This window comes from Hyposmocoma kahamanoa, unplaced genomic scaffold, assembly GCF_003589595.1.
Source record: "Hyposmocoma kahamanoa isolate Upper Pololo Valley unplaced genomic scaffold, ASM358959v1 100021, whole genome shotgun sequence".
Classification (NCBI taxonomy): Eukaryota; Metazoa; Arthropoda; class Insecta; order Lepidoptera; family Cosmopterigidae; genus Hyposmocoma; species Hyposmocoma kahamanoa.
Genome location: NW_020653200.1, coordinates 3,729,895 through 3,746,876, shown reverse-complemented (window position 1 = coordinate 3,746,876; position 16,982 = coordinate 3,729,895). Strand labels below are relative to the sequence as shown.

General features: G+C 34.1%; 2 protein-coding genes across 3 annotated transcripts in view; both read right to left on the bottom strand.

Annotated features, from left to right (window-relative positions):
* Positions 1-1,159: 1,159 nt before the first annotated feature.
* LOC113227725 lies at positions 1,160-4,839 on the bottom strand. The gene is made up of 3 exons (XM_026460715.1): positions 4,717-4,839; positions 3,353-3,410; positions 1,160-1,996 (listed from the first exon to the last, which is right to left on the bottom strand). The coding sequence occupies exons 1-3, from the start codon at positions 4,837-4,839 to the stop codon at positions 1,404-1,406; spliced, it is 774 nt and encodes a 257-aa protein (XP_026316500.1). The 3' UTR covers positions 1,160-1,403.
* Positions 4,840-16,475: 11,636 nt separating this feature from the next.
* LOC113225613 overlaps positions 16,476-16,982 on the bottom strand; it is a 9,518-nt gene continuing 9,011 nt past the window's right edge. For both annotated transcript variants that reach the window (XM_026457972.1, XM_026457978.1), the window contains exon 9: positions 16,476-16,634. The gene's annotated coding sequence lies outside the window, so the exon portion shown is untranslated. The remainder of the gene's footprint in view (positions 16,635-16,982) is intronic.

Below are 16,982 nucleotides of genomic sequence, written 5' to 3'. Positions count from 1 at the left end.
AAAAACAATTACTTCTTTTTTTAATGATGTATATTAAAACGACCTAACTTGTTATCGTTATAAATTTGACAACTATTCCTCTATCTACCTTTTCAAAGCCACGTCAATCGTATAAAATGTTGTGTGAACCGAATTTATAATACTTTCACAAACACATATTTGGCTTCATCACGTTTGCACCGATCCAGAGGAGTAAGTAGTTACTAAGTAACTTAATTGTACACTTTCAGCCACAAGTATGTGATCTGTGTAAAGCTACAGCTTGAGCTTTTTATTTAATGAAAATGGGTACGTTGATGTTGTATGAACAATTATTATAACATTGTACCATCATTTTCAGAGCTCTTTAAATACCCTAAAAAATCTGTATCTGTAACAAGTTAGTATAAACTCAAATACCAGAAATATTCAGCCAGTAAAATAGCTCAGTATTTTTGCTCCTTAATTAATGTGTAGGTACTCCTCGGGTGTTTCGAATAAAGTTTCTTTATTTAATGTTTGTTTCCTTTGTTAATGCCTAATTCCGCGCCGCTATCAATCAGCCAAACCAATAAACAATGTGCCTGTTTCATGAGAACGATAGAATGTTTTCGTACCACAGCTCTCAGCTTTGCAACTGCAATGGTTTTTTTCTGAAAATGTTACGTGCAGAAGGTCGCCATCGATGTCATGTTCTAGGTACTAAGCACCTCACACGAAGCTATTAATCGTAATAATTTCTAGCATAATACGAATCATCGTATTAGTTAACCAATTCGTGACAATGCATTAAGAAAACGTCGATCTAAAATTGTATCGAATTCTTCAGTTTTGCTAATGACATAAACTATATTGTAAAAATAGTTTCATCATAACACATAAGACGTTCAACTTTTCTATTCGACGCACAATGTGTAAAAAACTAGACAATACATAATCGAGGGTTATAATTAGCGATGGCACACGCGAGCAACGACATCGGCACACGCTTGCGCTACCACCAGAGGAACCGTATAGGTAGGTAGGTACCTATAGATGGAACTCCGCGATGCGACGCGCTAGGTAATACCGATTGCAACACTGATAACAAATCATATCGTACATCACAAGAAAAAATCACTCGCTGTCCGCAATGTATTAAAATAAAATAAAAAACAATTCACATAAACAATAATCTATATTTAACATAATTCTGGCGTCACTATTTTATTTTAAATTAATGTAAACAATGTTATGTTGAACCGCAGCTGTTTCGATAAGAAGTAGGACGAAAGTTCGAAAGGACTCGGATTAACTATTTTTACATAAAATTGCACAATTTCTTACAATAATTACAGAATAAACCCTAGCTAGGTTTGAAACTTTATTCTTTCGCACGCTTAACAAAATGTCTAATGGTATCACAAACGTTCAATCACTTTACGCTATCTGGGTATGAGAGAATGAAGAATCCTCTGCCAAAGAGAAGGTCTCCGCGTAGTCGTCGCGTACATCATGGGCATAGAAGTCATGCACACTTTGATTGGTTTATGAACACTGGATTGCATAACAAATGGATATGGGTGTTTTGCTAAGGGCGACGAAGAAGTGCCAACGAGACTGATTGTTGGTTTCGGGAACTTAAGAGGTTGACTTTTTACCACCTGCCGCTGGCTGGCACCGCCTAGCAGAATTATGGGTACAGGTTTAGTGGATCTCACAGGTTTAATTGTAGTAGGTTTAGGTGTTGTAGTACTTGATGTTTCGAAAATTTCTTGAAAAATGGAATCGTCGTAATCTCTGTTGTCGTCTGGAAGCGGCGCCACCCAAACTGCTTGTTTCAGGCTATTAATATCCTGAACCAATTTAGCGTGTTCTTTCACTATATCATTGCTTCCTGGCAACAAATCATCAATCCTTCGTGATATTTCATTCAGGTTCAAAAATGAGTTAGTAGGAAAAGTGGGAAACGTTGCGAACGTCGGTGTGGTAGGTAGAGGAAATGAGCTCGTCACTGCATATTTCTGGAAACGCCATCCTACAAAAGATAGTAATATAGTAATTTTGTTATACAAGGTTATTTGTAAAATACTAAGAACCACGCAAGGCTATATTATTAATAACCATCATAAACAATATCTTATGTTCCACAACTTTTAATAATGCATCAAATTTCACTTTCGTACAAATATACAAATAGATCGCTCTAATCGCGGTGATAGCTCTGTGCGGTAATAAAAGAAAGCATGTACCACCAAAATTATTTTTATAAATAATAGTGATAAAACGTGAGAGGCGTTATTTCAAGTTTATTTTTAGTACATTTCGTAAAAGTCATGGAACAAAATGTATTGTTTATAATGTTAGTAATTTAGTCCCGCGACATTTTTAGTATTTAACATCGAGTATGCATCGAGTATATAACCAGAAATAGGGACGAAATGTCATTTAATTTGTTTGACAACTACGCTCCGACTGGCCAGGCCGAATTCGAAACAATTGACGGTTGTCGTCAATTGTTTCACTTCAAAATGACCAGTTTAACTTGAGCTTTGCTATTATACTGGACGAGAATTGCCAAATTACATATTATCGATGAAATGTGATTCCGTTTGTTTTGTAATTAGATGTTTTACGGTTTGTCCCACACCATCGGATGGAACAGCCCCCATTCTTAGAGGTATTATCTTTATTACAATAAATACAGAATATACTTAGATTAAACGAAGACGTACACACAGGTCAGTTGTTGCCGCTGTACTATTTCAGTTTTCTAATTTATGATTTCAGCGCAAACGAGAGTTGATATTTAAAAGTGATATAAATCCCATTACTTTTTGTGGTTATATACTCAATGGTATTTATCAAATAACCCTGTACACCTGGTAGATATTATATTATTATTATTTAATATATAGGAAATCATTAATCAATTCTACGTAAAACTAAAAAATTAAGTAACAAGAAAATAGCGTGCTTGATGTGTTGGTAACAGTAAAAGTCCTTGTGAAAGAGTTCGGGAAGGGACTGCTAGTTTACCTATTTCTGCCGCCAAGCTATAGCGTTATAGCGTTCCGGTTTTGAATGGCAAGGGTTCTGGTGAAATTACAGGTACATGGGACTTGTCTATCAACTTACGTTTCAGGGTGACGGGGGCAATGACAGTTCTCCTCAGACCTTTGTGATTTAATGCTCTTGAGTGACACTGCAATTGTTATAGACAGGCGTGTCGCTTACTACCAAGCGCCCAACTTGTTCGTCCCGCCACCCGTGACTATCATAAGAACACAGACCACAGGGCATTGTTGGCGTTATCCGGGGAAATAACAGATTTTCAACTAACATCTAATAAATGGAGTGAGTGAAAGAAGTGTTAAATTAAAATTCTGGGTACCTTTATCCAGCGATCTAGCTGCTCTTTCCGCAGGCATTGAGTACTCGAAACAGTTGACCTGAAGCAAATTTATATGAAGCTGACAATACATGATGACACAGCTCAAAGTACTAAAAACCCGACGTCAAAAGTCAGTCATCTCCTAGTTTGCCATCATACCATTGCCATCCTTCGAGGTGCAATATTTTCTTAAAATTTAAATGGGACCAATTTTCCAAAATAAAGGAATCAAAATCGGTTCACAAGTCGAGTTATCGCGTAACGTAATACAAAAAGAAATGCAATCGAATTGAGAACCTCCTCTTTTTTGAAGTCGGTTAAAAATAGACCGCAGGCTTAATAATATTATCTTTACAGAAAATTATAATCACTAATAGAATACACTTAAGGTCAATAACTCGCTTGCTGCGTTTAAACAATGTAATTTCTTCGCTGCACACATTGTTTCGCACAGAGACGATGACAAACTAAACAATGTGAATACAGCACTTTACTAACTCATCAATTGTATGTAATAAACAATAAAACAAATGTCATAAAGGTTAACTCTAGCACGAATACGGTTTATAACAAAATCACGTATCTAAAAGATTTTTTAACGATAATGAAAACATTACAGTAAATAATGTACTAACTAGAAATTATTTCAGCAATAAACGTCGCCAGGAAGATACCAATTACCGGCCGGACAATTGACTACATGTTATTACATAAAAATTATCTTTAATTAATCAAACGTTTCGACAATTTCTTGCTGTGTTAGGCCGTCACACTGAGTAATTAAAACACTTCTTATCAATTACCGTGCTGGCACTACACCTTATTTCTTTAATCACGCGAGGATTGCTCAGAAATTAACATATTATAGGTACAATCACCTAAACATACCTTCATATGCACTTTCGTTCGACTTTCCTCTTCTGTAATACTAGGTAATAAATAAGGAATCAACCAGCTTATGATTAGTAACTTGCTACATTGTTATATTGTTTTTTATAATGCAATGATACTTTAATTATGGGTATTAACAAAGATAATTTTGTTAAAAGGATTATCGTTGTGATCCTTGTGTATATATTTGGATTTTTTGCGTTAATCTCAGCTGGCCAATTTGCAATGAAATATTATGAAAGCACCATTGACTTACAATTATAAAAAGTCAATGGAAAGCACTAATTATTCCATTTAATAAATTAGAATCGCACATATATCTATGGTCTATAATCACTTATGCTATGACAATTCATTTGCAAAAAAAGTTAAGATTAACAATTAATAATTTAATTTACAACATTAATTAACAAGCTCTCACAAAAGTATGAATCAACAAAGTTCAAAAATTGTTTGTTTGTGTGTCTAAATACCTGTGGAGAGACAGAGAGAGAAGGAGGCGCATAGTTGCGTTTTTGGTTGAAGATCCTAAAGTCCAGCGTGCCACCGACCAGGAGAACAAAGGAGGCCTGCCACAACACTACCCACCGCCACATCTTTGTAATACTGAGCAGCTCTCACTAGTAGTCCAACCGGCACCCACCACACCGCTACCACGCTGCCACCACCACCCACCACCACCATCGTCAGTATTGACGTTAATAGGTAACTTAACTCGCGTATTCCTCACATAGATACAATCAACCTATCCGTTCCTTCCTTAAACTTCGTACCGTTTGCATTCGAGTATGTTAATAGGAAACGATTACTGCAAACCCGATAACTAACACACTGTAGTGTCGCAAATAATTAAAATAACTGCCGTTTTAAAGTGCGGAATTAATTAAAAATTATGCGTGTCATGAATAACGCACATGACAAATTTTTGATCTATTGTTAGTCACTGCGTCTGGTCCACTAAAATTAGCAGGTTTCGTTAAAAGCAAGTAGTGCATGGGATTCTTTTACATACGATATACATTTATAGACTTATTGATATCGCCCGTTCGCCAGAAGAACGTGTAAATCGAAAAAAAACGATTTTACTATTTTTGTAAAACTGGATTCGTCATTTTCTGTGAATTCGCCGTAATTTTTACTCCAATACAACACTAATAAGTAACATCTTCTTTTGTAACGTGGTCTCTTTTGACTCACTTGTTAATTTCGACACCGCGACAAGTTAATTGTTACATAAAGACCCAATTTTCACAAAAAACATGACATCATACTTTATCACGTTAAGGTAAGTTAATTCAATACTGTAGTATAGTAGTAAGTAGTATATTAAATAATAATGTAAGTATAGTATAGTGTAAGTATAGTAGTGCAGTAAGTTTCTTTAACTCACTTTTCTAAGAAAATAGCCTTTAACAAGGTTAGCACTCTTGTATTAATATCACATTATTGTTGTAATATTATTCTATTTCAACTGTGACATAATATGTAAGGATACTACGAGCAGTAGCTTAAAAATTAATAAATTATTATTTGACTTTGACTTACGATGTTGATGCAAATTTTTCTTCTAATGTGAACTTTGAATACCTATTGGTTATTTCTTGTTGTACTATTATTTCAGTATTACTTTTGTATTTCATCCAACAACTTGTTAGCTTATCACGTTATACTATATACTAAAATAAATTCATAACTAAGATTGTTTTTCAGATGTAAACACCGTCTAAAAGATTAATTGGAATTGGCAACAAAAAGGAACACTGGACGGAACAATTGACATAATGATGTTGGTTATTGTAAGAACCATGCGGAGGAAGATCAGCATGTGTCTTATTGCCTGTATGTGAGATTATCGATTATTTTTATTATTAATTAATAAATTTCTCTGCACTACACTGGTGTTAGCGACAACAATACTGTCAACTTTTGTGTAGTTGAAAAATGTGACAAGTAATTAAATGTTAACATAACCTATGTAGTATAAGTAAAGGGCGCGTATCTGCACCAAAACCAAATTTCACTGGATAGGGATTTAACGTTATTACTTCGTTATTTCCAATGCTACGACTTTCATAGTAAGCATTAACTTATGTTGTCTACGGACTGATAACAACAGATTCCCGTAAATCACGCTAATTTAGTTGCTACAACATTTACACGGATTTGATATGGCCACTAAATTACCGAAATGGAAACTCATAGTCAAATGCTAGTTACGAGTAATTGCACTATTCCCGACGATATGTCTGTGTGCATTCAAAGCTCAGTTCAAATAGGTACTTAGTATATTTTTTTGTGAAAGTTAAGTTCATGAATAACGTCCAGGCTTACTTATATATGTATGTATACATTTTCTAAAAATATTGTATTGTATTGTCCCACCTTTATAACACCTTTTCTCTGGTTCCTGGCCACTTAGGCATTTTTGAATTTTGAATGGTTCTTTAATTCTTTTGCCTCGTCATTCTCACTTTGTTTCGTTCCGTCGTCGCTCTCTACCTAATGTCTGAAGCGAGGACTCCTGCTCCTCTTTACCAGAAATTCTGATTTGTTTTACCAGTTTTCAATTAAAATCTGGTTACCTATCTAATATCACTAAAATCAAATAACCTAACTAATATTTGTAGAAAATTCGGCCCTTTTGGTGCAAGTTCTTTACTGCGTCACACATGTTTCGTAGCATTTATGTAGGGAGTGTTTTTGGTATTGTACATGTGTTTTATACTATTTTTATTGTTGTAGCCTTCTTTTGCCTTTTACCTTTTTCTTCTGCTTTATTATATAATAAATTTATGTGCATCGAGTCGTCTATTTCATTACTAGCGACACTGACGGATTACAACCTTTTCAACCGAATATAGACTTAAAGGACTGTCATAAAAGTTCGAGAACATTCGGAATTGAAAACCTCTAAAATAGGTTAATTTATTTTACCTCTTTTCACAGCTTAATGATGTACGGAATTTTGATTTAATTACCTAGTTAGAAGGTAGTGTATACAAAGTGTGTTATAAACGACCTTACACAAAAGGTTATAGGGATAACGATAAATAAAATTATTATCTAATCTATCTAAATATATCCAAGTATTCACCGACGTATCACAGCAAAAAATAATAAATTTTGACGAAGATTTTCCTTTATATATAATCACCGCATACGAAGGGATTTTTTGTATTCATTCCCTTCATTCTTTCTATTTAAGAGCCAGTCTCCTCCTTCTAGTATTTTACCGACTTCGAAAAAAGAAGTTGAATCCGGTCTATTCAATTTCACACACTTTCCGTTAACCGATTTCAATAACATGTGACACAAAGATATAATTCTAATGAAAATAACATTACGATGACCTAGATAGCGCTGGTTTGATGATGGAAATGGCAGACACAGGAACTCCTCAACAGTGTACAGCTACTTTGAGCTTGTGCTCATATGTTATCGTTTATCAGACAGCGGAACACAGAGAAAGCGGATATAAGCAACATTTTGAAGTCGGCTTTTTAATAAAAAGTGATATAATTATTTCAAATGCAAATTGTCTATTGTTAAGTACAAAATTCGAATTTCAAATTAATATTGTTTTAACATAGACTTACAAGTTTTAAAAGTAAAGTTTTATTTTTAATCGTTTTCGTTAAAACTTGGCGTATTTATAGGTACATTTCACAGCACGATACTTAACATCTACGATGTTTGCAGTAGCCCAAAAACAAAGTCAGAAAGAAGACACATGCTATGCTGGCATAATGCAAAAGTTGGTTTTAATATACCAACTACCTTCCTATCGATAAATCGATGTACATGCGTGAACACCACTTCGAAAAAAAACCCGTATATTAAAAATATTTTATACTAGTAGGCTTACCTATTTGCCAACTGTAAAAGGTAGAAAAATATATAGGAAGTGACCATACCATTTATTTAAGAAGCGGACCGCGCTGTGGCATGTCCGATAGTAGGTATGTCTCTATACCCGATAGTAAGGCGATAGTTACGACGCGGTGTTGAATGCATCCAAGTGCAAGTGATATCGACAGTCATAATTCGAATGCGAGCTAATTAGTGGGCCCAAAGATCAATTTTCGTTGTCACGAAACGAAGTAGAAGCGAATTTATGTAAATCACAGCATAATGTCTATCTCATATCAGACATAAAGTTCAATAGAGTCATTCGGATCAAATGTGCACCCTCTTGCAATTTAGGACTTACACAAACAGATTACATAAAATATAAGAGTTAAGAACAGGTATGACTAAATAAAGCATTTATTAAGCTCTAAATTTAAATAAACACAAAAGCTTAAGACATGTAGTTTTTTTCCTATTACCAACAAACAATCTAAAATAGGAATGCGTTCACTTGACCCGCATTGTGGGTAACTATGCGCACCCTTATGAGGTAAGTAAACGCACATGCGATATGTGAGTGTATTGCTTGCGTATGGTCAACATAAATATAATAATAATAGAAAAATATTCTTTATTAAGAACCAAGATATGTTTTTTATAATTAGTCTTGACATATCAGTCGAAATTATCACTAAAAATGATAAATAGAAAATGAAATCTATATATTACCATCTTATCAACTTAGTAACTGGTGTAAGTTAGGGTAGGTTACGTTATTAGATTAGGCACTGAAATGCAAAATAAAAGCATGTTAAAAAATATTGTACAAATGAATGAACGAAAATATTGCAGACGGGGTAAGGGTACGTATGCGCACACTTACTCGCGCACTTTGCCTTCTATATTTCATTTACCATACAGCCTCTTCATAATATTACTTTATGGTGCTCAGTATTATATGAAAAGGCTGTTAGCCACCTTAAATAGATGGGTACAAATAAAATGCACGATTATACCTACACCAAATACTTAGAAAAAGGCAGTAAAACAAACGAAAGTACTTTGAAGTCCTTTTTTAATTCTATTTATTGTATTGTTTATATTCTTCGTGAAAATGAGTTCTAGAACAAACTAGAGGAGTAATTTCACAGGAGTAATTTCACTTCAAAGTACTTACGTTTATTTTACCACTTATTTTATAGTATATGGTGAGATATAATTCGTGTTTCACATTTTTTTTTCATTAGTTTTTACAGCCTCTTTATATATTACCGTGCACCGTAATTAGACGCACAATAATATAGACCACATAATAATTTTTTTAATTCAGACAATTATGGGCGCTGATACTAATGATCATTTAGCTGTATGACAGTTTTTTCTATAATCTGTTTACATAGCCATAGCTCTTTGTTAGTTATTTAAAATTTAAAGCAGCGATTCAATTTTAGGGCAACACCTTACAAATTCGTAACGATGCAAAATTTCGACTCAAGAAAAAACTTGGTTCTTCAGTTACACGCACAATAACATATTCATTATTATTAATTATAGGTATTTACAAAAGCATAGGCAGTACTCACATAATATCATCAAAAAAAATGAGTGCAAAAAAATTGGCGCGAATTTGTAGTTACAGTTCATAAAGGAATTACTTTTTATTTGTGTTAAGATATGAGTTCTCAAGTATTCGTTAGCTGTGACTCTATAGCCAATATTCAATAAACACATTAATGTAATAATGGAGTCTGAGCCCGTATTTGTTCGTTTGAACGATAGTGAAGTTGGTATGATGACTAAAACGTAAGTATACTCAATAATTAACAGTTATTAATACATAGGTACCTAAATTAAAAGTTCATTTTGGCATTTTCATAACGTGTGGTCACCTTGCATTAAACATTTTGATACATATAATAAAAAAATAATATCTTTCTAATTAAATAATCAAAACGAAATCTGAAACGGCAAATATTTAGTAGTAAATTACTATTAAAACTTTACCGATTATAATCTCTGTAATACTTATAAATCCAAAGATATTGACGTTTGTTACTTTTCAGAAATTGGAGGATTGAGTGAGCACTTAAAAATAATTACTATTCAAAAACGTTTCACATTAGTGGCTTGTTTTATATTTTACAAATTCATATGTAACTTTTACTAAATCTAGACACAGAAATTTAATTCACTTAAGAAATCGTTCCTTTTAAAAACGTGCGAATTTATATTATATATGATAAAAACGATAGTTTAACTAAACTTTTACAAAAAACTAGTGCAATAATATTATATGTAAACTTAATACTTTTGTAGATCTGACTGGCCCTCTGTGAGAGCTGAGTGAGCACACATTAAGTTATTTTTCTCTTGTTTTATCTTTTTACAAATAGAAAGATTGGTTTCTACAATTGTTTTAGAACTTTTACTAAATGACTAACACATTTTAAACATTTTACAGAGGGTGCTCACTCAATCCACACACACGTGGTAATATTAATATAACTTAATGCCATTTTGTGATAATACTATGTTAGTTGTCATGTGCGATATGTGGAAAACCTTTTTCCGATCGTTGCTTATATTACTTAAAGCAAACAGACTAAACGAAGAGTTGTCTTGCGGTAGCTCCCAAGGTTATATTATCAGAAACTGGAACGGGCGGAGCATACTTAACTAAATTTCAAAGAAGCAATACCTTCCTCTGAAATCGCGGAATAACTACATTTTGTGTTTGATACGTAACAAGCAATTATTTTACTAAGGTAGTGAATTTAAAAGTTTTGCAGTTGCAATTTAATCATTTTTGGGCTTTTAATTTTCTTCATCACCATCTTTAACCCACTTATACGTCCTACTCAGGCTCAGGTCTCCTCAGCCGAGGATTTAGGTAATAACCGCCACACGGTGGCCCACAGTTGGGCACTTCACACATTTTACGAGGTTTCTGAACCTTCTTCGACGTACAGGTTTCATCACGATGTTTACCTTCGTCGAAAAGCTCATGGTAGATATCAAATTAAATTTCGCACATCAATCCATGTATATTACTTGAAGTTTAGGGGCTCTTCTTGACAGTCGTCTTCAGTCACAAATTCATTTAAGTTCCTTCTTCTAGCGGTATAGTTTAATCAATATGACGATTTTAAATGTGTAATTTGCTTACTTATGAAATTAAGATATTTTGACATTAATGCAGCATACCGGGGGATAGGTGAACGAACATATTTTTATAGATAATTTCTTAGAATAATAACGCATACAAACCTAGTCCGCACACGCTAGGTGAGGCAAATTGAAGCGCGCCTAAAGGGCCCGCCCGCTCGTGTAGCGGGCGGGCCTTCAGTGCTCAAGGTCAACTTGTACCGCGAACAGATCAAGAATTTTAACTAAAAATGACGAAATGTGTGGTAAATGAGAGTAAAAATACGTCAGACAAACATAAAATAGATACTAACATCACATTCCACAAGGAAGTAACGCGTTTCAACTTGTATTTTTATATAAATATTCACTAAAACCGAAAATTAACCTACTACTAAAACTAGCCTACATGAATTTGATTTTTGCCTCACTTGTGACAGTTCGTTTGATATGAAACTATCATTCTAATGCGTTATTATTCTAAGGATAATTTATGAAAAAAACAAAACACTTATTTTAGGATACTAAGGTATCTTTATTACAAATGTTTTTGGATATCTATCCAATTGCAAATATTAGGTATATATCTAGTACCTAATATGTACAAAATAACAAAAAGTTACAAAAATTTTGAACCCACGTACGTAAGTCGCAGTTGGCTTCTAAGGTGAGCTCTATGTTCTGCTAAACTATCAAACATGCACGCACGCCAAATTAAAGACAACGTTAAGAGAACTAAAAACATATTAAGTTATTAAAATTAAATTATAATGAAACAACCTTAATTTAAATAATAAATATTTTACCACGCACCTTCAATATTACTACAGAGAAGTAATCTTAATTATCAGGAATGCGTTTCGAAATAAGAGTAATTAAAGTATTTTCTCAAGTATTTTTGTTTTTATTATCATATTTATCATCGCTTTATGTTCATGCTTAACATAAATCTTTCTTTCATTCAAAATGTCGTATTGATGAATTAAATAAAATTATATCATATATAATGTCATTTAATATAAAAATACATGGATGGGGCAGTGCAATCTTACAGAATATTGGTGCTGGTAGCAATCAGCTCTAAACGTTGGATATTGAAATTTTACTACACCAACACTGAATTTTATGTTCATAAAATGTAAACCCAAAACGACATTTTTTGCGCATCTTTCCTTTGCGCCGATAGAAAAACATAACACGACGTTCCGCAATTCATGTCAGTAGGTACTGAACACTTAGGTACATCATGAGTACATCACACAAGAAGTACAAATTATACAAACAGTCGGGTCAAAGTTTACCATTCTGAAACAACTTTTAAAAAGATGCCTTTTCAGGAAAGTACAATCGGGAATTCGTATTCGCCGAATAACGAATTTAATATTTTCATTTGTTAAATAAGCATTCGTTGCATCACTGGTCACTTTGGTATAAATCTACAAAATCATAACAAAGGTCATAATCAGCATGATGAGTAAGTACATCATGCAACTTCTAACGAGTATGAGAGGACTAAGGAAGGTGTGTACCTATACCTACTCTAAATATGTTCCTTGCTCTAGCAAAATAACTGACATCGCATAATCACCTTTCCATCGATTATTCACTATTACGTATAATTATTTATCTAATATTTTTAAATAGCTTCTACTACTTCAGAGTTAACGTATAATTTGGACTACCTATGTAAAAAAATCAAAGGCACGGAAAGTTTACATGTCGATTATTTTCCCGCATTATATGTATAAATAACGTTTAATCGGTAGGTAACTATACTCGCATATTATATTTTCTCATTGTAACTATGGGATGTTTTTTGAGGTAAGTAACCCAAATGATAATTTAGTAATCTGTCTTTCGATTCAAACACGAATATTCCTATTCAATCATACAAATATGCATTTGCATATTATTAACAAGTTAATTTCTTTTCTATATTTCAATTACACTATCTTTACTATTTCCCTGTTGTGTTTAACTTAAGTCTATAAATTATATGAAACTTTTAAAACAATAACTTAGCTTACATAGGTTGCAGGCCAGATTCACATTTCACGGTTTATAAAATGAATCAACAAATATGACGAATCTACAAATCTAAAAGAAAACTGTAAGTAAAAAATTAGTTCCACACATTACCGACAGGTACAATATTGATTAAACACGACGTAATTAAATTAATATGGCATTAAATAAAGGAAACTATATTGAATTCTCTCCGGGGTCAATCAATGCGAGCTGCAGAAATAAGACCGCGGCATCAGGCCCATTGCAAGCAATTGCACCATTCATTATATGTACATATATGGTAGCGAAATATCAGTAAACAATATGCTTCCGATGCTGATGAATATATTCCAGTCGACTCAATTAGATTTTGACTTCAAATGAAGCAGGGAATCGCAGCTAAAATGAACTTGACAATAAGACGAAAAGCTATTAATAGTGGACGTAACAATACGTGCAACTCTTTTGACGAAAGCATCCATTTGATTGACGTAAACAATATCACAACGAAAACTGTTTCCCATCTTTGGCAAACTGACAGTGAGCAATTGAAACTAATATAAACAAACAACTTCTGCGTTCAATAGTCACCTGTCAACAGAGTGACTCCCTCAATCCGTTGATCTGCTAATTAGCCATCCATCCAATCACACATATCAAATTTAAATTCCAAATTCAATCTGTCACTATAACGGGATGGTGAGATATTAAGCGGCGACGCTGTGACCTCCACATACAGTAATTCCATCATCATTGACATTCTCAAAATGAGACTTAATTTATATCAGTGGATAGATTCTCATACTCCACCGCCGCCGAAACCGAGAACCACTAACTCGAATACCTCAAACCCAGAAATTATTACATCTTAAAGCGGTTACACACGGCGATATCGCTACACTTGCTATTTATAGGCGATTACATCGATACAAACGCTTTACATTGATATAAACGCGCGATTGCATCGATGCAATCGCTTACAAATCCCAAGTGTAGCGATACAATCGCGCGATTGTATCGACGGAATATTAGCGCGCGTATGTAAGGGTAGACGATTAGCGACTGCATCGCTGCAAAAGTCGCCGCGTGTAGCCGCTCCTAGTGCGTTTCGGAATGGAAACTCCGGGTCTCAGAGGTCACATGTAAAACTCCTCTCTAAGGAGCTTTCAGTTCACCTCGTTGAACGCTCCGGTAACCGTGAATGTGACGGTAAATTGCAAGTTACATAGACAAAGACCTAAGCTTAGATATCCAAAGAGGAAACGTTGCCAGAACTCCGGGATGGTGCCACATTGCGCTACCCTCGATTAATTGTAACTCACTGATTAAAGACAGAAAACGTTAATTTCATTTGGTCTTCTTCCATACTAAGCATATTTCTTTTATTTAATGCCATTGTCTATTGTCAGTAGTAATTTAACAAGTCCCCATATATGTACGATAATTCGGTAGGACAACGACCACGTTCTAGATACTGAAATTGTATTTATAAATTGTTCTATTAATCAAATCATTTGTTTACCTAATTGGCTTGTTTTAGACTTGATTACGATGGATTTAAAAATATGTCAATTATTATTGAGGCATTTCAGTAATATTATAGTAAAATATCACTGTAACTGAGAATACTATATATAAGAAAAATGAAGCGTTGTGTTCCACAAAATTACTAAGAAATTGGGAGTTAGGCTTTTCATTCACTGTCCCGTAACTCATCCACAAGTCGGACGACAAAATTCCTTTTTCAAATAGACAATATACGAAAAAAATTAAGAGTAATTTGAAACAACTAAGAGAATTAAAATTATTCCGATAATCGAAACTGACTATTGGGGAAAATTACACAAGAATTCTTGGCAGTCAACAAAAATCTTAAAGCATCGGATTGTAATTACACAGAAAATAACAAGTAATTTATTGGACTCGCTTTTTGATATAAATCGAAATCAAGTCTAAACAAAGTCATTTTACCAAATAACTGTTGACTTAAATTTTTGAAATTTGAACTGTTTATTTCTGACTATCGATTGACAACTCGTATTTAGTTATTCTAGTTTTAACATAAATATATGTATTAGGAGCAGATGGGGTAAGAGGATTACACCGGGTGAGGATGTTCGACTCCCGCTTCCCATGAGAGACCATAGTTAAGCTCTCAGTTGATAAAACAGACAAACAAATTAGCTTAAACGGTTTTAAGAGATGTCCGACGATGCTCAACATCCAAAAGGCGGAAAAGACTAATTTCACAGTTGTAAAATCTTGAGAACACGAGGTATACATTACCTTTATAAGAAATACGATAACTGTTCCTCGTCCCCATATTTTGGGCGTAGAGAAACACTAGCACAATTTGCATGTTTTCGGTAAATACATCTATTGAATTTAGCGGCCTGTTAAAACATGAAAAGCTGATAATACAAAGGCAAGTTTAGTGTACTTCGAAATTTTTATAAGATGTTCCTCTTACCCCACCTGACTATTATTATGTGTAACATTTTGTAACGTAAACACAAAGACAATACAGTACAAAACAACTATTTTAATCATCTATTATTAACTTGGGGTCTATGTATATTCCGAATTACGCAAGCGCAATACACTGGAAAACAATGTGCTAGACGTTATGAAACTCATCGCCGCTCTAGCCCAATCAGATCAACTGCGAAACTAAAGCAGAGCGAGTGCGATCTTTTCTAGCACAGAATAATCTCTCACAATAATAATAGACAATAAAGGGGCCTCAACAACAAACTACAATATATAAACGAAATATTCTAAGCTTTGCCGTATTCAGTCACTTCAGTACCTCAAAATATTCTACACTATCGTTAATACCTGCGGTACGCGATCTTGTGAATTGACGGATATAAACCAACATATTTATTAGTATACATTCCAATTCCGTTTGTGTATTGTACAAATAGGAATAGATCACTTAACTTCTATCCTTATGATCCCAATATATCACTGCCATTACTATGTGAGTGAATTTTAAAAATTCTTATGAACAATATCCACTTTGGTACTGCTTATCTATATTTAAAATAATTACTATTTTATCAGGATTTCGTTAATTATATCACTGGCTTCTAAAGCCTGGGCAGTGACTTTGTTCCTTTGGAACATGGTTTCGACAAGTCCATAATTTACTGTATTCCTTATGAACTCTCCTCCATATACAAACTAGTGGTATTATCATTGTATCCCTTATACAAGTATTAAATAATTCTAGAGTATATTTGAATAAGTATAATGTTAGCGGTAGAAGTTGTGCAATATATTGGAATGTACACTAATTTAAAGGGCGAAAAGCTAGGCACTACGGAGCCGCAGCGTATTGCGGCATGTGTGGCGACGGCGTCAAACTGCGCCTCCTGATGTCCACGTTCTGCAACAATAATATACGTGAGAAGCCAATTTTGAATTATTAAGCTTTTTATTAGATACAAAATGCGTGGCTGTAAGCTACACGCCGATCCATAACAGTTGCAGTGCCGCTCAGACCTTTGTATCGCAAACATCTGAGGGTCACTGCCACTGTAGCTGTCATCAATGTCGTCGTCACCCTGAGACACAGTTACAATATAAAAGTAACAAAACAGAGACGTGTAAGAGTGGTTACAGGACTACTTTTAGCAGCGCGACTACATCAATACAAGCGTACGATTGCATCGATGCAATCACCTATAAATCGCGCGTTTGTATCGATGCAATCGCGCGTTTGTATCGATGCAAT